The sequence below is a fragment of the Carassius auratus genome, chromosome 2, assembly GCF_003368295.1.
Source record: "Carassius auratus strain Wakin chromosome 2, ASM336829v1, whole genome shotgun sequence".
NCBI classification, from domain to species: domain Eukaryota; kingdom Metazoa; phylum Chordata; class Actinopteri; order Cypriniformes; family Cyprinidae; genus Carassius; species Carassius auratus.
Genome location: NC_039244.1, coordinates 12,862,113 through 12,888,450, shown reverse-complemented (window position 1 = coordinate 12,888,450; position 26,338 = coordinate 12,862,113). Strand labels below are relative to the sequence as shown.

The 26,338-nt window shown below is 38.3% G+C and overlaps 1 protein-coding gene across 5 annotated transcripts; it reads left to right on the top strand.

Moving 5' to 3' along the window:
• Window positions 1–2,786: 2,786 nt before the first annotated feature.
• On the top strand, window positions 2,787–22,403 carry LOC113116088 (retinoic acid receptor RXR-gamma-A). 5 transcript variants are annotated; one of them, XM_026283986.1, is made up of 10 exons: window positions 2,787–2,935; window positions 16,194–16,399; window positions 18,821–18,959; window positions 19,375–19,554; window positions 19,665–19,825; window positions 20,482–20,611; window positions 20,694–20,826; window positions 21,122–21,213; window positions 21,697–21,802; window positions 21,938–22,403. In XM_026283986.1, the coding sequence occupies exons 1-10, from the start codon at window positions 2,905–2,907 to the stop codon at window positions 22,083–22,085; spliced, it is 1,326 nt and encodes a 441-aa protein (XP_026139771.1). In that variant the 5' UTR covers window positions 2,787–2,904; the 3' UTR covers window positions 22,086–22,403. The 5 variants fall into 5 exon arrangements, with proteins under 5 accessions (XP_026139771.1, XP_026139789.1, XP_026139780.1 ...); XM_026284004.1 differs by lacking the exon at window positions 2,787–2,935 and adding an exon at window positions 13,118–13,283; XM_026283995.1 differs by lacking the exon at window positions 2,787–2,935 and adding an exon at window positions 13,163–13,289.
• Window positions 22,404–26,338: the final 3,935 nt, after the last annotated feature.

Genomic DNA, 26,338 nt, shown 5'->3' with positions numbered 1-26,338 from the left:
TTCTCAAACAGGTTTTCACTTCACTCGATCAGATAAAAAGCTGACCATTGTTGCACGCAGGGTTTAAAGCAATATTCCTGGTTCCATAGAAGTGATGCTCAATCAGCAGCACTTGTGGCATTATATTGATTAACACAAAAAATGAAGTGGCACTCGTCTTTCTTTTCTTTAAAAAGAAAAATCTAAGTAGTGGGATATTTTCATTGGATTGAATGAGGCCATAAAGGTTCAATGCTTAATCTCAAAATTACAGCCACAAGATGAACATAATATGTGAGTTAATATGATTTTACTGAAAAAAAATAAAAAAATAAACCTTTTATGGACCTGTGTAAAATCTGATTTTACTTCTTCGTCATGGCATAGAATACCTAAACCAATAATATTTCACCATTTACTCACCTTCATTTCGTTCCTAACTTGTATGATTTTCTTCTATGGAACATAAAAGATATTTTGAGGAATCTTGGTAACCAAACAGTTTGCTTCCTGTTGTATTTTGCATGCGTACAATAGAAGTCATTGGGAATGAAACTGTTTAGCTACAATCTTTGAAATATTTTTGGCTACAAGTGCTTTTTACAAAATAATTTTATATTTCTGCATTCCAATTAAGAAAGCTACTTTATTCACTTCCATTAAGTTTCACTGTAACCTCCTTTCTTTTTCTTTTTTAAGAAAACAAAGGACAATTAAAAATATTTGTGGTAATCAGCCCAAATGATGTCGGTTTCATCTTAACTTGTATTGAGCTCTAAATATTAAGACAAAGACCAGAGATGATTAATTAGGCTTGTTTTGTTCAGATTTACTTTTTATTTATTATGCAGCACTTAATTCACTTTACCAGTAAAAAAAAAAAGGCAAGTGAGGGTTGATATGGATAAATATTGATCACTCTTGCTTGCATCTAATATTTAGCTTGAAGGATGAACATTTTTAGACGTTTGTGGCACATTTGTCTGGCTTGTGTTTGTATTTGCCACATGGTGCCCCCAGCACGGGCTGTTGTCTGAGGTGAGATGACCAGGACTGCTCGTTTCTCCCGGCTGGCTCAGAGCACTGACTGTTAGGTTAAAGGGGGTGGGCCGCTCTGCTGTTAACTGGTGATAGATGATTGCAAGGGTGAGGTCTCCAACACTCTGCAACTGAATGGGTCCATTGGCAGCCATTGTTGTGGACAAACAGCAAGATAATCCCCACAAAGCGTCTCTCAGATCGCAGTGATTTAGAGCTTTCTTTCGACCGCCCTGATCTCCTTTAATTTCCCTATATTCCATTAGCCGTATTAAAAGCAATTACACCTATTTGCACTGAGAAAAAGAAAAGCATCTGCTTGCCATTCTCTCTATTAACGGAAGCAACAGGATTGAATTACATCACGGGATCATTACGTCGCTCATGTTCGCACCGAAATCTAATCTCATTCTTGTTACCCTCTTTTCAGCTCTAATATTCTTTGCAGCTCAGGGCGATTGTAATGCTCTGGAACATGTGGCTCATTAGAGGATAAAAGGGAGGTTGATAAATTGTCCTTTTAGTACCCTTTCTTGACACCACAAATTTACATTATCTAACAGGGAACAAATGAAAAGCCCTGATTAGTGTGGAATGAGTTGGAAGAGAAGCCATTCATCTTTGTTAGCATCCCCCTGTGTTCCTTTTATGTTGGGTTTTTACAAGGATGGGAGCCAGCTGTGCTTTCCCATTCGACAGCCAGCTCATGGACTGACAAGAGTGGTCATCACTAACGCTCTTCTCTCAGTGTCCTCCGAAAACAGGAGTTCAAAACTCTGAATGCTGGTGACTTCTGAATAACCTCCTGAGGTAGTGGAGCTCACCCTTAAATGACCCCTCACTCTGAAGAGATCTTGGGGGGCGTCGAGGGGGTTTCAGACCCTCTGGTAGCTTTGTGGGGACTGAGCGCTTGGAATTTGGAGAATTTTTTTTCCCCCTTCTCCAAATCTCAAAGGCCATGGTCAGCAGATCTTGCACTTAGCAGTTTGTAAAACAGAGAACATTACGAAAATCCTCTGACCAACAAAACTACAAATGAGAATGCTAATCTACAATGATTACTGGTGGTCGATACGGTTTAATGAAAGCTGTTTCGATTATTTTACACGGATAAAAACTGTAGTATTTTTATTTGTATGAAAATTTTACTGTTTAAGAAATTAAATAAGAAAACTTCCCATTACACCTGCTTGCTTTTAATTTATATTAATATAGCTAACTGAAAATATGTAAATGAGCAAATTGCTTTATTGATGCTACATGAGTGTTAGAGTGAGTTAAAGTCACTGAAAAAAACAGATGGTGTAAATTTTCACTCAGATAAAGGCAAGTAACATTGAATAAGTGTGAAATATGTAGTATTTTATTTACACTACAATTTATTAGCAACTTTAGAAAATGTATTTTAAACATTAATTGTAGGAAAAATCTTCCAATGGGTTATTAACCACATTTTTAAAACATTTTTAAATCACAGTAATGCAAAATTAATTAAAAGATAAGTAGCTAGTATGCACTCAACTGACTAGATAGCAACTGTATGTTGCATATTGACCCGAAATTGTATAATAGTTGGTATGACAGTTTACAAAACTAAAATATAATAATAAATAAAAATTCTGTATTTTTTATTTTCTGTAAACATATGGGGGTGGGGGGGGGGGGGTGCAGTATGTGCATGAGTTTAATTTGCAAATGTGTACAGCTTCGGTAGGATGTCACTGTGAGAGGTCTGGCCCTCGCCTCACCCCTCGGTGGCGGCCCCCAAGTGTGCGCAGCGAATCCTCAGTCAGCTCGCGGACAGCAGCGGGGAGATGCTGCCGTCCAGAACGACAAACCTACACACTCTGCGAGAAAATTGGATAGTTCTTTCACATTCTTCCAAACATGGATAATAACGACACATATCTGCATTTTAGTAAGTGCTTCGTAGTTTTACGTCTTTTTTATTCCCGGAAGTCGTGCTATTTTCCTTCCATGTCTCTGCTTGAGTGTCCCCCCGTGCCGTGTGTTATCTGAAGTACGGATTGTTCCGACGGACTTTGGACGAAATGCTCATAAATTGTACGTGCTTGAGCTATCGGCTCAGTCGTGTCATGTGTATTGACTTGGAACCAGTGCCAATGTTAAAATCAGGTGATAAAGATTGTGCCTCTCAGTCAGGGTCAGGGGTTGGCACTTTAATTGCGGTTATGTAATTTATAGCTTTCCAGAGCGCCTCTTGTTAAACTGTTTGCTGTCGAGTAGTTATTAATGGCTCTCAGTTGGTATCTGGACAGCAGTGTGCTGTGCGTTATTTATTTGTTTATTTATTTATTTCGCAACAGTTTTGACTAGAAGGCATTTAAAATCAACCATTTACGAGCCCATTGAAGATCCGAACATATTTTAACTACATGTGGAAATGTTTATTTATTTTCTTGTCATGCAGTTAGACTTAGGAACATCTACATTTGCCCCCAGTCATCAAACTAAGTTAGAGGGAAATGTTGCCCGATGGGTCTCACAGATCACCAGCATGCGCAGTTTTCTTCTGTAACTTAACCCAGCATCCAGATTTATCGTATGTTTAATTTCTTTCTTGTGGTGTTGAAAAGTATGCACACTCGTGTTTGTCTTAATGTGATGAAATTCTTCATCACTTTCGTTTTTCCCATTATGCCAGACTTCACAAACTCGGTTGTGAAATTTATTATTTTTCAGATGCTATTATGTCAGGTAACTGTCGTAGTTTAACGATTTAACAGAATGCATCATTTTAACCATCACGAGCGACATGTAATTTACCTTGAAAAGTAAAAATAAATAAATAAATGAAAAGGCATGTTTTTTAAACATCTCTGACCATGAATGATTTTCCTGAGAATGGTTTACACTGCGTTCACGTTTGTGTATCGTCCGGCTTTTGTTAGAATGACTTAGTGTATAATATTAGCTAACTATCACATGTACAGCCTTTAATTCCGGTCTCTGTGCTTAAAGTTGTGGATAATTTACCACAAAACTAAGTGCTCGAGCTTGTCACAGCACATAACATCTGCCTGGAGTCATTTTTTTGCTTTCATTAAGACCCTCATTGTTGTGTTTATTAATATCACCCCAGATGCTGTTGTTATTCAGAGACAAATTAAGGAATATGAAGTCTATTTTAAGATTTTATCAGACACTCAGCGAGTCGCATGCTCTCTGATGTCAGTCGCTGCCTCCAGCTGCGTAATTTGTGTTTAGGCGCGTTTTTACGCACAGAGCAGTTTCGCATGCTAAAAAAAAACCAAGCTCCTTTTTCAGCTTAACCCTCTAGTATCCTTCGTATAGCGGTCCTTACTTGGTCTTTCGTGGACAAATTTGGGCACGAATGTCTCAGGTGTAATGCCATTTTGTTTTGTTTTTTAAATAAATGTCATATCACTATATTCGATTATATATATATATATATATTATATATATATATATATATATATATATATATATATATATATATATATATATATATATGTTTGTGTGTGTGATTATTTTTATTTACCTCTTGTTATGTTATGTTTTATTTATTTTACGTCAGTAAAAAAAAAAAAAAAAAAAAACAATTCCTGTAAGTTCAGACAACCAAAATCTAAAATTTGGGGACTTTGCTGAGATCTGGTGACATATGATGGTATAAAAATATGAAAATATCAAAAATATCAGTAGCCACTATTTGGCTGTGGTACTCAATGGCTGCATATAGGCTGAAATCTATAAACCTATGTTGTAACTAATTTAACCTCTTGAGTTTAAGATTTTAAAATTGTAGAATATATATATAACATTTGTGTTGGGTGAGACTATGCAAAGATGCCAACATGCTTACAGACGAATCTTATTTAAGTAATTAAATAAAACTAATTATTTATTTCTAACAAAACATCAGATTTCAATAACTCAAAAAAGAAAAATGGTACCAAATAAGTAAGAATAAACTATAACCCTACCAAGAGCAAGTTTCAGACATGTTTTGTTTAGAATCAACAAGTCTTGCAGTAGGACTTTGATCTGACTTTGAAGTGTGTGTGTCTGTGTGTGTATGTGTGTGTGTGTGTGTGTGTGTGCTCTTGTTTTTGTGACATATCAGGACACAACTCTGTATAATGACATGGGTATGACACAGGTATTACAAGGAGAGGGTGACTTATGAGGACGTAACCCATGTCCCCATTTTTCAAAACGCTTTTTTTTTTTGAGAAAGTAAAAATGCAGAAAGCTTCCTGTGAGGGTTAAGGTTAGATGTAGGGTTGGTGTAGGGCCATAGAATATACAGTTTGTACAGTATAAAAACCATTACGCCTATGGGATGTCTCCACTTTTCACAAAAACAAATATGTGTGTGTGTGTGTGTGTGTGTAGTGGATGATTGGCACAATAAAACATGCTTTCATTGGCTCATTCAGTTCTTTATTTTGTATGTGTGAGTTACTGTTGTGTGAGTGACTGTTTTTATTCGAACAAAAAAAAATTGCTAATTCAATGCTTTGTTTATGGAGGTGTGTTCGTGTGTGGGGGGGTGGGCTATATAAAGAACACAAAAGACCATCATGAATGAAGTGTGTGCAAGCCAAGAGGGATACAGCTGCAAAGAATTTATACTAATTATCTCCAAAATGTGGAATGGACAAAGCATCTGATGATCCCTGATTTTGTGTATCCTGAAAGAGAGAGGCCTTGGCAGGCCCTTCAGCATTGTTGTAGCCATGTGTTCAGCTCATGTTACAGTAGTCAGTGAATGGTGTGCATGATGGACAAGGCCAGTGTTGCATCTTGGGTGTTTAAAGACTTTTTCCTTCCTTGTGTTTGAGGTGGTCTCATTAGATAAACTGCTGTATCCTATTCCATCTTCACTGTCGCAGCTGAATGCCTGTGTTGTCCTTCTCCCTTCCCTAACAACCATTGCTTTGACTGACCTTTCACCTGTGTCTGTTTGATGTTGAAAAAGTATGGGATGATTCAACACTTTAGTGAATTTTACTTAACATAGCACAGGGCGAGCATTTTTCTCCCAGCATCATTTAACCATTGATAAAATCTATTGGGATCGGGTTCAGCATGCATTAGTTTGCATTAAAGAGCCACACAGATGGGAAATCAAAAATTACCTGTATTACAGTGTATGATGTAGCTGTCCATCAGTGTAAACAATGTGCAAAGTAATTAAACCAAAAAGTACACGATTTATAAAGATATTGGCATCTAAAGTAACGAGTCGACTCTGAATCGCTGAAACGAGTCGTTATAGATTTCAAATCTTTTGCCCATCTCTATGTACGTCACTAGGAACACTTTGCATAATAATCTTCGCCTACCGTGTTGAGAGAAACAGAACTCCGACCTGCCCCACCCCCCACACAGACGCTCTGGTTGGTGTGAGGGCATCATGTCGAGAAGACAGTGTGTTTTTAACTGTAAAGGCAAGTTTGTTTTATTTTCACTGCCAAAGAATGAAGATCAGAAGAACCAATGGCTAAAAATTCATTTTTCCCACAATACCAGAGCAGTACAACAAATCCCTTTTGTTCGGTTCACAACATTTCACTGATGATTGCTTTTCTAATCTCAGTGAGTTCAAGGCGGGATTTTCAAAGCGTTTGGCCATAAAAGAGGGTTCATTAACAACTTTATTTGGACCAACAGGCATCTCCGAATTACAACGCGAAGTATGATTATGAAGTTATTTGTTTGTTTTCTCCCGAGCGTCTTTTCAGTACGTGTGCTGTCTGCAGCCTGTCTGCACTGATCTTCATTTACAAACACGTCATTAAAATGATGTGTAACAAGTGCTGCTAACAGATATTCTCTGATAAAGTAATCCATATGAAAACAACGCGATGTCCATTTTTCACGTCTCCCTTCGTTATATCTAATGTGACCACGCCCCCGCGCTGAACACGCTATTCAGATTCAAACTGAAGCGGGCGGCTTGAATACACCCACACAGAAGAAAAAGCAGCGAGACTGTTCAAGTTTTTTATTTTACTGTTTGCTTCGCGATGAGAGGAATAATACACAATTCACCCCAAAAAGATGCTAACGCATTGTTTACCATGAAGTTGTGTGCTGAACAACCAATCAAACCTGACTATGTCAGTTGACCAATCAGAACACAGTATGCTACCTAAAGGTGGGGTTTAAGGAAACTGAATCTTTTGAACAGCTTCGCGTGAACCGTTTGGGGATCTCTGAGAATTGAGGTAATTTTAAAATGATATTTTGACAAAAATGACAATGTATTTTAACCTTGGATGGATTTAAACCTATTGTACAGGACTTATAAACAGTGATAGGTAGCTTAGAATTTTCATCTTACTGGCTCTTTAAACGTAGTCTGTAGCTATTCTAGACCTACACAAAAACATGATACATTAGATAACATTCAGCCCGAAAAAGCAATGGTGGAAACCCTCAACACAGGCCGGGATGTTATTCAGTTTGTTAATCTAATTGACAATTTTTCTGCCCCAGTTATGACAGTCTCTCCTAAGGACAGTTTCAGAGACAAACCATGTTCCAGATCCATGCTCTTGGTTGTGTCACTTCTGGTCCAAGGTTATTCCTAGATAGAATGTATACAGCTTCTTTACTTACTAATTTATATTGCTCTCTGTATTATCTATTGTAATTTTACACTGAAAAATCTGATGAATAAAATAAAGAAATTTCCATTGACAATGTGAAGTTTTTTTTTTTCTAGATCTCGTCATTCAGGATGATTTATTAAACACTACCACAAAAGCCAAATCAACACACATTCCTTCTCTTGACATTTAGAACTTAACCTTATTATCAGATTTTGGGCTTGCATCAATTAAGCAGTTCCCCTGTTAGCCACGGGATGATAATCTCTTTAATCTGAGTAGGTAATCCAGCATCAGTCCACCACACATCCCCGGGCTGATTGTTCAATCCAGCCTCACCCCCTTATTTACCAGGAGAACATACTTTAGGATCCAGCATAGTATGTATATCTATGTTCCTGAAAAGATAAACAGACAAATTAACTGACTGCATTTTGTCAAAATTGCATAGCAGGTCATGGCAGTACCAAAACAGAACAATAATTGTAACTCGATTTAGGATCTCACTGGTACATTTTGTTACTCAATTTGCAGTCTCATCATTGGTAGATTTGTATATGATCTGTTTATATCTCACTGACAGATTTAGGGGATAGTTAGGTTTTCTGTGATCTGGTTGTAGAAAGTAGTCAAATTTTGACTGATGAAATTCTTCTCTCTTTGTAAAGTGGCAGTCCTGAAATGTTGGCAAGGAGTACAAGGCAAGGAGTACAATCAAATAACCACGATTTTCTTCATGTTCTTAAACAAGGCTTTGCTAAACGCTAATAAGACAAAATGTTCTCTGTCCTAAAGTCAAGGTTTCCTTTTTTTGAGATAGAAGTCTAGGTGTTTTGGTTTAAACACTATACAATCATCTCACGGTTTGTTTCCATGCAATTTCAAATGACTTTGGGGGACTAACCTGAATTTCAGACTAGTTTTCAGCCTAATTTCAGTTATATTTTACATTTTCATGATAAGCACTCCCAAAGAGTCTTCTTTGAGATTAATTCATTTTCTTAGGGGGCTTTCACACTGGCAGTTTAGTGCGAAACGGGGCACGCTAATGTAAACATTGTCATCGGACCCTGGTGCACACTGGGGTACCGAACCCGAGTCTACCTGGAGAAGGTGGTCTGAGATCGGTTGCTCCTGAACTCAGGAAGTAAAGTATCCCGCGCATGCGTAACACTGTCGATATCATTGTTTCCTCAACACAGGAGAGAGCCAAGTTTGATTACACACACTCCTTAAAGTCAAAATTACATTAATTAAAATTAAATAATTAAAATGAATTATTATTCTGTGCATAATAGCACCAAAATAACAAAAAAATTGCAACTATGCTCAGTCGCGTTGTGTTCTCCATGCGAATTCCATGTGCATTTGCAATGCAGTAAGGTGACTGCAAACGCACATGGGTTCGATACAACTACTGAGTGTGAAAGCAGACCAACGTTGCGGGTGGCCCCGGGAACAATCACGCTCGGGCTCGGACCGCAGCAAACGAGCCCAGTGTAAAAGCCCTCTTAGGCTCCTTAAAATTATAAATGTGACCTACAGTACTATACATAGTCCATTATAAATCCACACTAAGTTCAATTGTACTAACAATACACTTCTTACACAAATGTACACTCCACAATCCTGTTGAAGAATAAAAAAAGAAAAGCATTGAGAAAAGAAATGGCAGTCACATGTAACTTTACATGGTGTTGGTTGAATATTTGAATGATTAAAGGGGTCATATGATGCAATTTAAATTTTCCCTTTCTCTTTGGAGTGTTACAAGCTCTTGGTGCATAAAGAAGATATGTAAAGTTGCAAAGACTAAGTCTCAAATCCAAAGAGATATTCTTTAGCCACTCCTAACTACATAAAATTGTTCATTCTATCACACCCCCATGTTTAATTCATGTGGAGATGTTGTAGGGGTGGCGGTGGCTCAGTGGTTCATGTAGGTTGTCTACAAACCAGAAGTTTGATGGTTCAATCCCTGGCTCCACCTGACCAAGTGTCGAGGTGTCCTTGAGCAAGACACCTAACCCCAGCTGCTCCCGATGAGCTGGATGGTGCATTGCATGGCTGATACCACTGCCATTGGTGTGTGAATGTGAGGCGCTTTGGATGGCCATGGGTCTGTTGAAAGTGCTATATAAATGCAGTCTGTCTGTTTATTTGTTTGTTTCATTGTGAAAGAGAAGCTCTTTGTGAAAGAGAAGCTACTTTGTTTGGCCTTCCAAAAGAGGACACAACTAGAAATCAGTGGTTAAGTCGTATTTACAACACTGTTCCAGAAAAGTTCAACCCAAATGTTCAGATGTGTGCAGCACATTTTACAGAGGACGAGGACTGTTTACTGTGAGAGTAGCCTACAATGCATGTCTCTGTTTCTATAAAGTGGGGCAATTCCAACTTTGCAAGGAAAGTCTGGCGCTTCTGTCTGTAAGTACATTTTTACATTTAAAGAATATACCACTGATGATGCAAATGCGAGTTTTGAGCAGTGTAGAGTAGCTCTTGTTGTTTGTCGTTTCTATGATCACAAATGCAAAGACGGTTTTGTTTACGCAGGATTCCTGCTGAATGCAACAAATGTCTTGTTTGTAATGGGTTTTATTGGTTTTGTCTTGTCACACCAGGACAAGGTGTTACAGTATAGTAAGGGGCATAACATCTCCAACACACGCTTGAGGTATTCGGCCAATCACAATGCACTGGATAGATGGCTAATCAGTGTGTACCTCGCCTTTCAGACCGTTGAGCTTTGTAAATAACGACATGTTTCAGAAATGCGGGGCATAGAGGAGCAACAATAATGTACAGTATGTGGAAAATAATTTATTTTTTTAACCTTTAACTGCATAAACACAATGCATTACACCAAATACACAAAATAATGTTCTTTTTAGCAACATAATATGACCCCTTTTTAAATGACTATTGATCTTCCATAATCTCCACTACCAAACAAATTATTGCTTATCATTCTGTCATACAGATTTGCTGAATAATCAACAAAATGATTACTTCTATTCAGAAGTACCACATCCCATTTAAGAAACAAAGGCTGCATTTATTTTAAAATGATAACAAATAACGAACTAATGATTGACTCGTTCTCGAGTCAAGAACCGGTTGCATCGGTTTTCGGATCACCAGTACTTCTTTCGGACAGTTTGATTCAATAAACCGGTTGAAGAAAACAGTTATCCGGTTCTTTTGTGCTCGACGTAATCACGTTATTTGTGATGATTGCCCTTGATTTAAGCCTAGTTTACCCGCGCTCATAACACTAGCACAGAATCAGTTCAGAATCAATCACCAAAAGAATCAGTTCGGTGTCGGTCTGCTTCACGGTGAATCACACATGCATAGTAACATCACCTCCTCGGTTCACGAATCGGACGCGCCTGACAGAAACGGTTCTTGACTCGAGAAAGAGTCAGTCTATTGTTCGTTATCTGGCTCGGCTCGGTATTCATCTTCAGTTCTCTCTTCACAGCAGTTCAGTCAGTGTACTGTTTGAGTACATGAATTACTCCGGGATATTGGTTTGTTTGAACTCAAGAGGGAGTGTCAGCCACATTAAAAAGTTAACAGCTTAAAGGGGGGGTGAAATGCTATTTCATGCATACTGAGTTTTTTACACTGTTAAAGAGTTGGATTCCCATGCTAAACATGGACAAAGTTTCAAAAATTAAGTTGTACGTTTGAAGGAGTATTTTTGTTCCCAAAATACTCCTTCCGGTTTGTCACAAGTTTCAGAAAGTTTTTTTCGAGTATGGCTCTGTGTGACGTTAGATGGAGCGGAATTTCCTTATATGGGTCCTAAGGGCACGTCTGCCGGAAGAGCGCGCGCTCCCGTATAGCACAGACAATCACTGATCAGAGCGAGAGCGTCGTGAAAAGTCACAAAAGAAGTGTGTTTTTGGTTGCCAGGGCAAGACAACCCTGCACAGATTACCAAAAAAAACAGCATTAAGGGACCAGTGGATGGAGTTTATTTTTACAGAGCATCAACGGAGTTGTGCAAGTGTTTTTGTTTGTTCCCTGCATTTCGAACATGCTTGTTTTACAAACAAGGCCCAGTTTGACGACGAATTTGCGTATCGTTTATTTCTTAAGGATGATGCAATCCCAAGGAAAAATGGTCACGATCATGTGTTGGAACCGGTCAGATTGGACCGGTGAGTAAAACTGCTTCAAATATCTCTGCCTCCTTGTTAGTGCGTCCGCCTCCCATGCCGGAGACCGGGTTCGAGCCCCACTCAGAGCGAGTTGTTGCTGCTGCTGCTCTTGTTCAGTTTCAGCCTCGGGATCTGATTCTGGATCATAAATAAACGGCTGAATCTGACTGTTAGCCATGGTTTGTTTTGGCGCGCGTGATTCTTTAGCTCCGCCCACACGTCATGCCTCCAGCCGGTCGTGTTTTTCCGGGAAAAAACGGTACAGACTATCTTTCTCTTATGAATATAATAAAACTAAAGACTTTTTGGAGTTATGAAGGATGCAGTACTACTCTATAGATACTCAAGATTAACAGGATATTGAGTGAAAACGAGCATTTCACCCCCCCTTTAAGTCATTTGTGGATTAATGCGTACTGGAGACGCGGACCATTTTAAACGATTCAGTTCGATTTGGTGAACTGGTTCAAGAAGATCCGGTTATATTGATTGATTAGTTCCCGGACTGGATATCACTAAACCTCAGTGTTTTGAAATCTCACAACAGACCGGAAGAGAAGACAATGCTGAATTTGGACCCAAATGTATTTTTGATGCTTCAAAAAATTCTAACTGACCCTCTGATGTCACATGGAGTACTTCGATGATGATTTTCTTACCTTTCTGGGCATGGACAGTATAACGCACACAAAGCTTCAATGGAGGGACTGAGAGCTCCCAGACTAAATCTAATATATCTTAAACTGTGTTCCAAAGATGAACAAGGTTTTACGGGTTTGGAATGACATGCGGGTGAGTCATTAATGACATAATTTAGATTTTTTGTTGAACTAACCCTTTAACAATTCTGAAAACAGTTGATTAATATTTTTGTGGAAATCATGATAAATTTATTCAGGAATCTTTGATGAACAAAGTAAAAAAAAAAAAAAAAACAGCAAAAGAACATAACAATTTGAAAGTCTTTTGAATAATTTAAACCATACTTGCTAAACAAAAATTTCAACATTCAACTTTGTCAACATTTATTTCTAAATTTACATTAGTGATCTGTTAAGCTTTATAGAAGTTAGATGTTCAAAAAACAAATCAGCTTTACAGCCCTTTTCTGAGGCTAAAAACAGAAATGGCTCATTATAAAATCTGTTCAGAACACTTGCACAAATTCTTACGACCTGTTAAAATTGTATTTTGAGTATTCAAGTTAAATAAAGTACTGTGGCTTTGAACATGCACACCCAGGCTTTCCAAGGATAGATGTTCCTTCTGATCAGAATGTGACATTTAGAGGTCATTAATAGCACCGGAATCAAGCCAGGGCATACTTGAGTAAGTGTGGGTGCTGAGGATTGCTTTTACAATGTTCCCACTGGTCATCCAGTGCATTACCGGGCATGTCACAGACACAGAGCAACTTCAGTGTGAGGAACAGCAGGCATCACAAGAAAGACATCTTTGGAAAACTACCACTCAATCATGCCTTTAAAATACAGTGAGTGAGAGTGAAAATGGTTTATTGGGATGTTTGGCTGACTTTGGACTGAGTTTGTGCATGTGGCCGATTGTAACATGAATGTTAAAATTAATATGTATGTATTGTGAAGGTGTGGAAAATGCGAAGGTCTAAAACGGCATCTCCTTTGCATGATAGGCCTCTTGATTATTTGGTGAATGCCATGTTTTGGTTTTAATATTTAAAGTGAAATTGCTATTTTAAGAGATTTGTTTGTTGTTCATTCTACCATTTTAACCTCTTTCAAAAAGAAAAGGTTTTTGTGAAGAAAATTTGTTCTTGTGAAAGTGGGGACATCCCATAGGCATAATGGTTTTTATACTGTACAAACTGTATTATTATATCGCCCCTCACCAACCCCTAAATTAATTTCAAAATGACAATCCATATACAGCTATGATCAGCAGTTCCTTCATCTTGGCTGAGCTTTCAACGTTGTAACGGGAAAGGATGAAGCTGAATGTTTAGTTCTTGTCACATGACCTGCGGTGCGCTTGCGGCATTCTGAAAAGTTGAGATGTTTTTAACTCGATGCGGTGCGGACGCGCCTGGAAAAAGACGGGCGCGTCGCACCACATTCGCATCGCGACCGCGTCGCTTCCCTTAGGACCGTTACATAGTCAACGTGAGAAACGCGAGCAAGCAACGCGAGCGACGCGCTCCTTTTCATAGTCTAAACAGTGGACGCAAGCGTCACGGACGATGCATGTATGCAATAAACCTCTCACGCAACAGGGGGTATTAGTCGGGTGATATTAGAAGAGTTTTCCCATCGTGGTTGCAACCTCTCTTCATGCATTTTCCAACGCTATTTTATTTGAATGTAATTGCGATTAACTATCGTATAAATGTGGATGAATACGTATAAGTTCACATAATTTTTCCTGTTCACCCTCCATTGTATTCAAACCAGCGGCCAAAGCCTCGGGGACGCGAATGCGTACAGATGCGTTGACTATGAAACGGCCCTTATGAGCGCGCATACCGTGGGCCTTCATTGGAAATAACGAACTTGAGCACGCAAAAGACGCGATATGTGAACGGCCCCTAAGAACTGCCATGGAGAATCACACAAAGTGACCTTGTTGCGGCATCCCTCAAGCAACGAATAAACACCACTAACTTGGAGAATGCAGTGAAAACTCCCCTTCTCGTGTCTGCCCTAGACCCTCAGCACAAACATCTCATGTTTTTCATCTCACGAGAGAAATAAGATTTTTTTTTTACATTATTAGAACATTTTCCTTGATGCAAGTGGTGCGGATGCAGCCGCCGTCACCAAGATAAAGAGGATGCAATGCTCACTCGTCAGAAAAGGCTGAGCCAGTTCTTCAGCGATGATTATACAGAGAGTCCAGTCGAGACGAGTGGGAACAGTTCTTGCTGGAGCCATGTATTCCTCCAGATGAGGATCCCATTCAGTGGTGAAACAAAAACACGAAGCGCTTCACAAAGCTTATTTGCTTAGCACACCGTTATTTGTGAGTCCCACTAACGTCTGTGCCATCAGAGCGTGTTTTCTCCGCGGCCGGCCTTATTGTTAACAGAGCCGACTTCCCCCGATCATGTAAATGTAAATGCCTGTGTTTCTCAACAAGAACATGTAAAAGAATAGAAAAAGCAAAAAAGATTTGTTGACAGTTTCAAAGTTTCAAAGTTAAGTGTAGGCTATACGTTCTACAATAGCCTAATTGCTGCAGGCTGCTTTACGTTTTTTCATTGTTCACTTTTTTTTTTTTTTTTTTTTTTTTTAATCTGTACTTTTGTTTGTTTTTCAGCTACAAAACACATTGTGTAATGTTCAAGCTTATTGTGTGTAAGCATATTCAAAATGATGGAAAACAATAAATGTTGCTGAAAAATAACGTCTGTCTCATTAAACTTCATTTAAATAAATGAATATTCGAATATTCGTTTTTTGTGAGCTCAAATATTCGAATGTGATATTTGCGGAAAACGACCATCCCTAGTTTTGAAAAATGGGGACATGGGTTATGTTCTCATAAGTCACCCTCTCCTTGTAATACCTGTGTCATACCCATGTCTTTATACAGAGTTGTGTCCTGATATGTCACAAAAACAAGAGCACCTACACACACACACACACACACACATACCGTATTTTTCGGACTATAAGTCGCACCTGAGTATAAGTCGCATCAGTACCTCATGATGAGGAAAAAAACATATATAAGTCGCTCTGGACTATAAGTCGCATTTATTTAGAACCATGAACCAAGAGAAAACAGTCCACGAGAGGGCGCTCTATGCTGCTCAGTGCTCCTATAGCCTACGGTAATTTAAGTATGACAAATTGCATGTATGCTTTACATAATATTTACTCAAAATACACAAATATGTTAGTACTGTTATGTTAATCTGAAAATGGCCAAATATTGTAATATTTCATTAGCTAAGTTACAGACAATTCATGCATATTCATGTATATAATGTATAAATAATGAGCATGTGAGAGACCTGAAATTTGATGTGTGATGATCCATTAGTGCTCGCAGTCACTGCTAGTCACTTTTTTGACCCCTACTACTGTGCAAATGCCACCAACCATTACTTCCATCATTGACATGGCCCCCAGATGTCTCACGGCATTTCTAGCATGAAAATGTCAAACTGTCACATTACATTTTCTGTCTTTATATAGTAGATGAGTAGAGAAAATATATTTCTTAAACATTAACGAATCAACCACATATGTATTTAAGATCTGAATGATCATTAATGCATTTATTTTAATATATATTTTAATATTAATATTGAAAAAATATATATTTAAATCAAATATTTAGATGTACAAGCTGTTCATATTAATTTCCAATTGCATTTACTATTGATGGTGGATACAGGCTAATGCCCTCTTTCTGTTCTCAGGTTCTTCTTTGCAGGTAACACATGGTCACCTGAGCTCCCCTCCATCCCAGCCTCCTCTCGGCTCCCTGGTGTCCCACCATCACCCCTCCATCATCAACGGTCTAGGGTCGCCATACTCAGTCATCACTTCTTCCTCCCTGGGCTCACCTTCAGCCTCCATGCCCACTACCTCCAACATGGGCTATGTAGCGCTCAACAGTCCACAGGTACAGCACTAAGAAAGACTCAGAAAGAGGGTCTGTCAAAGTGGTTCAACTAGGGGCAAACATTTGGAATAATTAAGATTTTTAAAATGTTTTTGAAAGATGTCTTTTATGCTTACCAAGGCTATATTTATTTGATAAAAATACAGTAAAAAAAAAAGAAAAGTTATTACAAATGTAATTCTTTTATACTTTAATTTACTGTAGCTATTTTTTAAAAATATTAAAGAAATTAGGAGTGCTCATAGATTTAAAATAAAACATGAACTATATTGGAGGCCTTTGAATATTGAATATTGAAAATCAGGCGCCTTGGAGTCAAAAAGGCTGGTCTATTAGACACGAGTACTTATATCACAAGTCTCAACATAAATTATTCATATTTCATATTGTCCATTCTCATATCCTTTCTAAAAGAGAGCTACCACCTCTGAGTTTAATGAACACAGTCTTTTACTTTTCTTTGCTTTCGATCATTTGTGCTTTTTCACGGAAGAGATATTGGGACATCCAAGCTTCCATGCATCAGAGAAACTTTTGCTGCGAGAGCGAATCAGCGAGGCAAATGCAGAAAGCTCTTTTAATGCATTTCTCCTTTCCTCTGCAGGGCCTCCTTCCAGCCTGAGGGAGAACAGCCCATTCAGTTTAGTCTAGCCTAAAAAGAGCTAATGTAGCGTGACCGAAAACCCTAGTATAACCTTGGCTCACATGGAGAAAGATATCATTGCGTTGAGCCTGCGCTACAGCGGGCGGAATATGCGACACTTCAAGAATGCTGTGGAAACCTGCCATACTATTAGCTGTAAATAGCGTCATGTGTGAATGTGTTGCCTAAAAGTAGGGATGCCTTTATAGAGCAGTGCTTCTCGTGAGTGAGGGCCAAGTGCTCTAAATAATATATGGGCTATAGGCAGCAGATTAAAAGGAGTGAACATGATGGTGACTGCTGTGTTTCACCTTCTGAGCATCTTTCTGTCTCACTGAATGGCTCACCGTTTCAGGATAGCGCTCTCTCAAAATGAACATTCGTGTTGACTGGTAATCATAGAGGAACCACCTTAAGTACATTTTTGAGTGAAAAAATGATTATTTGTGGTTAATTTTTGCAATGTTCACTCAAAATCTGAGGTGCATAAGCTCAGATCAGTTAGGCCTACAATCAATAGGTTCCAAAAAGAAATCAAGATCTTTTCTAAATGAAGGAAAGCAGGGACACCATAAGTGTAACAAGGTGGGAAACAATCACAACAATTATCACATTTTGGGGGGGATTATCACATCTTGTATGAGCAAAATCAGTAAGTTTTAGTCCTATGCAATAACATTATAGCATTTCCATTATAGCAAACAAAAAAGTGCACTTAAAATAGCCGGATGATGTACTTTTAATACACATTTAATCAAAAACCTGAACTGTGGAATATTGGACACTCTGTCACAACTGAATGACAAAATAAGCATTTAAAACTCATACACAGAGTATAGTGTGTAGCACAAGTGACCTTGTGTTTTCATTGATTTCATATTATCTGCAGTATTATACACTTTTAAGATCTGAAGTACATTTCATGTGCACATTCAGAACAATTAAGCACACTTCATTTCCACAAGGTTAGTAAGTTCACATTCAGGTCTGACTCTATTCTGACTCCCACTTTTAACTATCAAATCTATTCAAATAAACTCACGAGCTTGTTGAATACATTAATTCTACAGCATTTATGTAGCAGGAGCTGGTTGTTGTGTATCATGTTTGAAGGCTAAGATTAGTGCACTAATCTCACAGAATACTTCTTCTTTGCAAAGTTTGGGAAAAGACAAAATTATTAATAAAAAAACATGCACTAACAATTGCAGTGCTCCCAGCATCATTAAAAATGCACATCCTGACATTTTATTTCAGAAAAAGTTCAGCTTTTTAAAAGTCTGTTCACCCATTAGGGTTTAGTTGGTTTGTTTTCAGTTTCCATTCCCTGACCTTACTATCTTTCTCTGGGTATGTGTGTCTAATTCTATAACAGCTTCTGAACTATTCTTGAACATGAGCTTGTTCCGCTCATAAAACTTGCCATGTGGAGTATGACTGTTTGCTGCCATCTAATGGTGAAGACAAGCTTTCATTGACATTCATTCATTGGAATTAATTACTTGTATTTATTGTAACACTCTAAATTCTATATTCCATAGTTTCAGATGTCACATTTCAACCATGTTAACATCTGGAAAACTGTATACTAAAACATCACATGTCTAATAGGGCAGACATAGAGTGAATGCAAATGGTGTGAAGGAACATTCAAAGGAATCAAGTCACATGATCCAAAAAGGAAGTGCTCATTGTGAAACAATTTGATTGTTCAGGTGGTGGGAAACCACACACACACAAGCTTATTCTGTTGATTGTTTCTCTCTCTGTCCTTGCAGATGAACTCTATGAACAGTGTTAGCAGTTCAGAAGACATTAAACCTCCTCCAGGACTGGTGGGACCGGGCAGTTACTCCTGCAGCAGCCCGGGATCCCTGTCCAAACACATCTGTGCCATCTGTGGAGACCGATCCTCAGGTGAGTGCGCTCGCACACTAGTACATGTTTAGTTATGACTTCCTGGAGCCTGAGGGGGATAGTTCACAGAAACACATTATAAAGCTGCCATCAGTTATTATTATTACAAACTTGTATAAATTTCTTTCCTCTGTGGAACTTGAAAGAAAATACTTTGACGAAAATTTTTAACCCAAAAGTTTCTGCTCCTATGGTCTTCCTTTGTATTATTTGTCCATGCTATGGGACTCGGTGGAAACCGAAACTGTTCGGTTACAAACATCGTTCAAAATATCTTCTTTCATTTTCCAGAAGAAAGAAAATCATACAGGTTTGGAATAACATGAGGGCAGAAGTTTTGAGTGAACTATCACTTTAAAGACAGATCATTTATTATCAAATGATATGATAATATACCATCTTTATCTACCGACAGGGAAACATTATGGTGTTCACAGCTGTGAAGGATGCAAGGGCTTCTTCAAGAGAACCATCCGGAAAGACCTTACATACACGTGTCGAGAAAATAAAGACTGCCAGATCGACAAGCGCCAGCGTAACCGCTGCCAGTACTGCCGCTATCAGAAGTGTCTAGCCATGGGCATGAAGAGAGAAGGTGAGTGACTCAAATGAAAGAGGCCGTCAAAAATGACTTGTGCAGGTGTTTTTTTTGTTTGTGGATTATAGTTTGAAGTTTGAAGTAGTAGAAATGTTCTGTGTGTACAGCGGTGCAGGAAGAAAGGCAGCGCGGTCGGGAAAGGAGTGATAATGAGGTGGAGTCTAGCAGCAGCTTTAATGAGGAGATGCCAGTGGAGAAGATCCTGGATGCTGAGCTTGCAGTGGAGCCCAAGACTGACGCTTATACTGAGTCCAGCACAGGCAACTCGGTCAGACGCCTCTTCCAGTTCTGGAATAAGCTATGTGATGTCCAGTAATATTGTAAAAAAACAAACAAAAAAAACCCACAATATATATAATTTAAAATAATGGTATTCTACGTTAATAAATGAGAAAATGTAATTTATCTCTGTGATAACAAAGCTGAATTTTCAGCATCATTATTCCAGACCAGTCTTCGTTGTCACATGATCCTTCAGAAATCATTGTAATTTGCTGATTTGATGCTCAAGAAACATTTCTTATTGTTATCAATGTTGAAAGCAGCTTTTTTTGCCTAAACCTAAAACCTTTTTTCTGGATTTTTTGAAGGAAAGAAAGTTCAAAAGTACAGCATTTATTTAAAAAGAAATAATTTGTAACATTATAAATGTCTCTCCTGTCACGTTTGATCAATTTAATGCATGAATAAAATAACGGAAAAAAAATGCCTTTCAAACAATAGTGTACCTATAAAAATAATTGTATCTTCTCAATTAAATATATATATTTTTTAAGGATGAAGAAACAGGATTTGTTACAGTGCATTATTAGGAACTAAAGTTATCATATCATTAGAAGGATACTAAATATTTACAAAATTTTTTGTTTGATTTTCTTGCCAATGGTCGATACTTATAAATATGTACATATTTTTGATTCTCAGACAAATGACCCAGTGACCAACATCTGCCAGGCTGCAGACAAGCAGCTCTTTACTCTTGTGGAGTGGGCTAAGAGAATCCCGCACTTCTCTGACCTTCCTCTGGATGACCAGGTCATCCTGCTGCGAGCAGGTCATGATCCCTCTATTCTGATCTTAAATGTGTGTGTAGAATATACAGGCCACTCTCATCGTCAGTGTGTGTGTGTGTTTAGGTTGGAACGAGCTGCTCATTGCTTCATTCTCACACCGTTCTGTGACGGTTAAAGACGGGATCCTTTTGGCCACTGGCCTGCATGTCCACCGCAGCAGTGCTCACAGCGCAGGGGTCGGCTCTATATTTGACAGGTCGGGTCACAACACTCCTCAAACCCTTCCTAGATACACATACCCTACCTCCAAAATGATATGGACATTTAAGCCACAGTTACAACGTGTGAAGTTATAACAAAAATACCAAACCATAAAACATTTCATAGCATCAAGTGCATGTATGTACAGATTTTCCATTCATTGATGACATTGATTAATATGACGTTGTCTAATTTACTTTTTTAATTTCAAGATGATTGCAATTAGATTTTTGTATATTGTATAATTGAATCCTTGTAAATCCAATCGAAATACATGATAATGTTTGCAGGGTATTAACAGAGCTGGTGTCTAAGATGAAGGACATGCAGATGGACAAGACGGAGCTGGGCTGTCTAAGAGCTATCGTCCTCTTTAACCCCGGTAAAGACCCTCCTGAGCAACTAATGAATCCAATCTAAACACTCCTTTGACTTCTAATTCATTATTATAATTAATAGATCAAGTGTTACACTTTGGAATTGCAGTTAATTATATCAAAATGATTAAAATATATATATATATATTTTAAGTAAATCTAAAATATATTCTTATAGAATTTATAGGGGCATTAGAATTTTAGGAGAATTGATATGTAAGAAGCATGTAATAAAAAATAATTGATCATTGCAACAGATCTTTTAAAAAGATGTTCATGAACGATTTTCATAATTAATATAATATATTTTATTGTTGCATTTATTATATTGATTATTAAATATACTGCATTATATTTTATTGTTATTGATTATTATAATACAAGATATACAAGATTTAGTATATAATACATTATATACAAGATTTAGTCTTCTTTTGCTGATTCAGTGTTTTACAACAGCTTGTCAGTTAAAAGGTTTTCTTCTATAGATGCTAAAGGATTGTCAAACCCGTCAGAGGTCGAGGCATTACGGGAAAAAGTGTACGCTTCACTGGAGGGCTACACCAAACACAACTACCCCGACCAGCCCGGCAGGTAGTTCCCGCTCTGCCACCTTGATATTTTATTGATGCAACAGCACTCCTGTTCTTCTTTGGCTCATTTCTAGTGTGGACAGACACATGCAGGTGTAGTGATGGAGTCTTGAGTGCTTTTTCTCTTTTCACTCAGGTTTGCCAAGCTGCTCCTCCGTCTGCCCGCTCTGCGCTCCATAGGACTGAAGTGCCTGGAGCACCTGTTCTTCTTCAAACTTATCGGAGACACACCTATAGACACTTTCCTCATGGAGATGCTGGAAGCGCCGCATCAAATCACATGACACAAGTCTTACTGCATGTAAATATTCCCCAGCGCACACTTAATATGCATTATAACAAAAAGAAGTTCTTATTTTGTACCAAGCACAATGTGAAAGACAAATAAACGCAAACAATTTGTATTGGTATTTTCAAAGAAAGAGACACTGTTGAAGTAAATTGTAAGAGTACTGTAAACCTTTCTTTTGTACATAGATTTTGCCATCTGTGATAGCTGCAGAAACTAAATGTGAAAATATTTAATTCAAAACAAAACTGTATAAACAGTCACCAGCAATGAGTTTAGAATTATGTGGTAATAAAAAAAATTATTTAAAAAAATCTTTTAAAATGTTGTTTTATTGTTGTGTTATTTTGAATGATCTTCAGTGGAAGAGATGTGGTGTGAGACATACAATTTCTACCTAAATATATGCAGCTAAGAGCTGTAAAATAAAATAGAAATTGTTATTTTGTTCTCTGGTGTTTTTTTATATATTTTTTTCATCCTTATAATATTAATTATTACTTATATAATATATTTATATATTTAATTTATGTATTTAATTTAAAAAAGAATTTTAACAATAATTATAACAATAATAATTGTATGAATTCAATATATTTCATTGTATTTGTGATTATTTAGTATATTTTAAATACACTGCCATTCAAAAGTAAAGTACTTAAAAATAAAAAAAAAAGTTAATTTGGTTATTAATGGCAACAGTGCATTAAATTGATCAAAAGTCACCGTAAACATTTATATTGGTACAAAAGATTTCTATTTCAAACTGTTGTTTTGAACTTTCTCATTATCAAGGATCCTGAAAAGAGAAAATAAATATTCAGTATTTTAGAATGATTTCTGAAAGTTATTTATTTTATTATAAAAATATTTTAACTATTTCGTAAACCAACTAAAATATGTATACTAATTATTTGATGTGATAATGAAAAACATCCATTTAGTTCCATTATGAGCCCCCGTGCGGTAACTTTATGTAAGTGAGGTGTTGTATTATTCGCGTCTGTCTGATTGTTCTAAATCAATTAATCTGTGACTCTGACTTGACGGGAAGCTATTTTTCCCCCTAAAATTAAAAAGCACTTGTTAAATGCCTGGAGCAGGCAGGAAAGGAACACCATGAATGTGTTTCTCAGCAGGCATGAATGAAATGTGCTTCTTTCATCCGTCTCTCTTTTGTGTCTAGACTGATGTGTATGGAGCTGAAAATGCATTTTATGTGTCCATGTGTTTTGATAAAAATGTCATAACGATATGTGATTATATGATTTCCTGATTAAACAGACACTTCACAAAATAGAAAATATTTCATGTCAGAGTTTCACCTGTGTTCATCTGATTCAGTCACATGCCTCATTTGTCACATTTATGATAATCAACAGGGCAAAGTGACGGCGGTGAATATAACATTCGAAAACATAGATACCAAACATTAATTATGATCGATGATATTCACTGTATAGTCAAGTCAAACTCTTTATATGTATTTTCATTATTCAAGTACATTATACTTATAGAGAAATGAAAAGAGGTTTAAATAACTATAAATTAACTCAAAATATTAAATATATTTATGGCTATTTTAGGGGGTTTATGCATACAATCTCAGAAAAAAATGTGCAAAAGCTGTCACTGGGGCAAGTTCAACTTTTTTGAAATTGCTAATATTTGGGTAACAATATATGTACCCTTTAGGGATAAAAAAGGTAAGGTACAAAATTGTACCTTTTGAAAAGGTAAAGCTACAGTGAAATTTGTTTTGTCCCTTTTTTTCTGAGAGAATACAGTATATACACCTCCAAATATTATTATCTTATTTTATTTTATTACTTTTATAGCAAGGATGCATTTAAATTAATCAAAAGTGTACTTTCTATTCATGTATCAGTGTGTAGTGTTTTCCCTTGCTCAGGTGTGTGTGGGGGAAGGAAGGAGACCAGGGACAGCTGTCTGAGGCTCATGAGAACTTTAATTAACAAAATAAAACAATCGCGCCACTTGCGCCCATTTTCAATTGCTATCTTCCAACTTTGCTCTGATTTCCGGCTTCCGCTTTTCTGCTTTCCATCCCTCACGAGTCCTCAGCTCTCTCGCTCCTTGTCGGCATTCGACTGGCTTATATCCCGTCTCCCCATGCCCATTACTGCAACGAGACCCAGGTGTTAGTCCTTCCCGCTCTTTCTCCCGTCACAGACCTCGCTGAACCACGCCAACCCCCCCTCCATTCCTGGAGAGGAAGTCAGTCACAGCCATCTGCACCCCCGGCCTATGAATCACGTTGAACTTATAAGGCTGTAAAGCTAGATACCAATGGGTGATTCGTGTGTGGGAGTCCTACATGCTGTTGAGCCACTGCAGGGGTGCGTGGTCTGAACAGAGGGTGAACTCCCGCCCCAGGAGGTAGTAGCGAAGGATGAACACCGGCCACCTGATGGCCAAAAACTCCTTTTTTATGGTGCTTTACTTAGTCTCTCTCTTTGAGAGCTTATGGCTAATGTAAAGCACCGGGCAGTCCTCCCCCTCCACCTCCTGGGACAGGACAGTGCCCAGCCCCCTTGCATCAGTCTGCAACAGAAAAGGGAGAGAAAAGTTAAGAGAGTTCCGGAGAGGCCCGCCACACAGGGCAGCCTGTGTAGACCTGGGTAAAACCCTGTTGGCACAGCTCCGTCCACTGGACCATATCTGGCACCTGCTTTTTAGTGAGGTCAGTCAGCGGGCTGGTGAGGTCTGAATAACCAGGAATAAACCTTCTGTAATATCCTGCTAGCCCCAGGAACTGCCTCACCTCCTTTTTGGTCTTTGGCCTGGGACAGGTTGCAATTGCTGCAGTCTTTTTTAGGGACTCACCTGCCCATAACCCAAGTGGAAGCCCCGTTAGCCCCATCTGTCTCAGCGCTCCCAGGACGGCCCTCTAATGCTCCATATGCTGCTGCCAATCCCTATTGTAGATGATGATATCATCCAAGTAGGCAGCGGCATAGGCAGCATGAGGCCGGAGAACTCTATCCATGAGGCACTAAAATGTGACCCGAACAGCCCAAAATGAAGTGTCACAAATTGGTGTAAACCAAACGGCATGGTGAAGGCTGTTTTTTCTTTGGACATGGGAGATAAGGGGATCTGCCAATATCCTTTTGTCAAGTACAATTTCGAATACACTGCTTCAGGATATTGTGTTGAGTAGCCTTCAGGGTATTCCACTATATCCCCGTGTACACACCTCACCTTAACCATGCTGCCCATTTCCAATGCCCCAGATTGTATCAGGCTTTGATGGATGGAGGTCTGGTTGCAACCTGAATCCACCAAAGCCAGATAAGTACCCCCCCCTTAATACTCACAGGTATCCGGCTTGATCGGGGCGGCCTGTGGGTCATCCAGGATCCGGACCAACTTCCCCACCTCCATTAACGAGCATCGATCCATGAAATGGCCCGAATCCCCTCAACACCAACAGTCAGGCCCAGGCCTCCCCACTGCCCTAGTGGTAAAAAGAGGTGCTTCCAGAAGTACTAGACCCTCTTCTGACTATTATTAAATCACAATTTTCATTGGGATATGTCCCCAAAACCTTCAAACTGGCTGTTATTAAGCATCTTAAAAAAAACGACCCCAAAGAACTAGTTAATTACAGACCAACCTCGAAACTCCCCTTTCTCTTCAAAATACTAGAAAAGGTAATATCCCCACAATTCTATTCCTTCTTAGAGAAAATGCTCTCTGTGAGGATTTCCGGTCAGGATTTAGACAGTATCATAGTACTGAGACTCCTCTCCTTAGAGTTACAAATGACCTGCTCTTATAATGGATCTTAGTGCAGCATTCAACACTATTGACCACAACATTCTTTTGTATAGACTACAACACTTTGTTGGCGTTAGTGGAAGTGCATTAGCATGGTTCAAATCATACTTAACTGACTGCCATTAATTCATAGCAGTGAATGAAGAGATATAATATTGATCACAAGTGCAGTATGAAGTACCTCAAGGCTCAGTACTAAGGCCGTTACTTTTCAAGCTTTACATGTTACCCCTGGGAGATATCATCAGGCAACATGTTGTTAGCTTTCACTGTTATGCTGTTTACACTCAGCTGTATATTTCTTCATGGCCCCGTGAAACATATCAATTAAATAAATTATCAGAATGCATAGTCGATATAAAAAACTGGATGACTAGTAATTTCTTACTGCTAATTTCTGTATTAACAATTAGACAAAAGTGGATCAGCCCAGATAGTGGATCA

Bases quoted from the DNA above. Each gene is read 5' to 3' on its own strand.
- LOC113116088 (XM_026283986.1), top strand. From the start codon at position 2,905: ATGGATAATAACGACACATATCTGCATTTTA. The intron at 19,826-20,481 runs GTCAGACGCCTC...TTTGATTCTCAG, and splicing joins AGTCCAGCACAGGCAACTCG to ACAAATGACCCAGTGACCAA. The intron at 21,803-21,937 runs GTAGTTCCCGCT...CTTTTCACTCAG, and splicing joins TACCCCGACCAGCCCGGCAG to GTTTGCCAAGCTGCTCCTCC.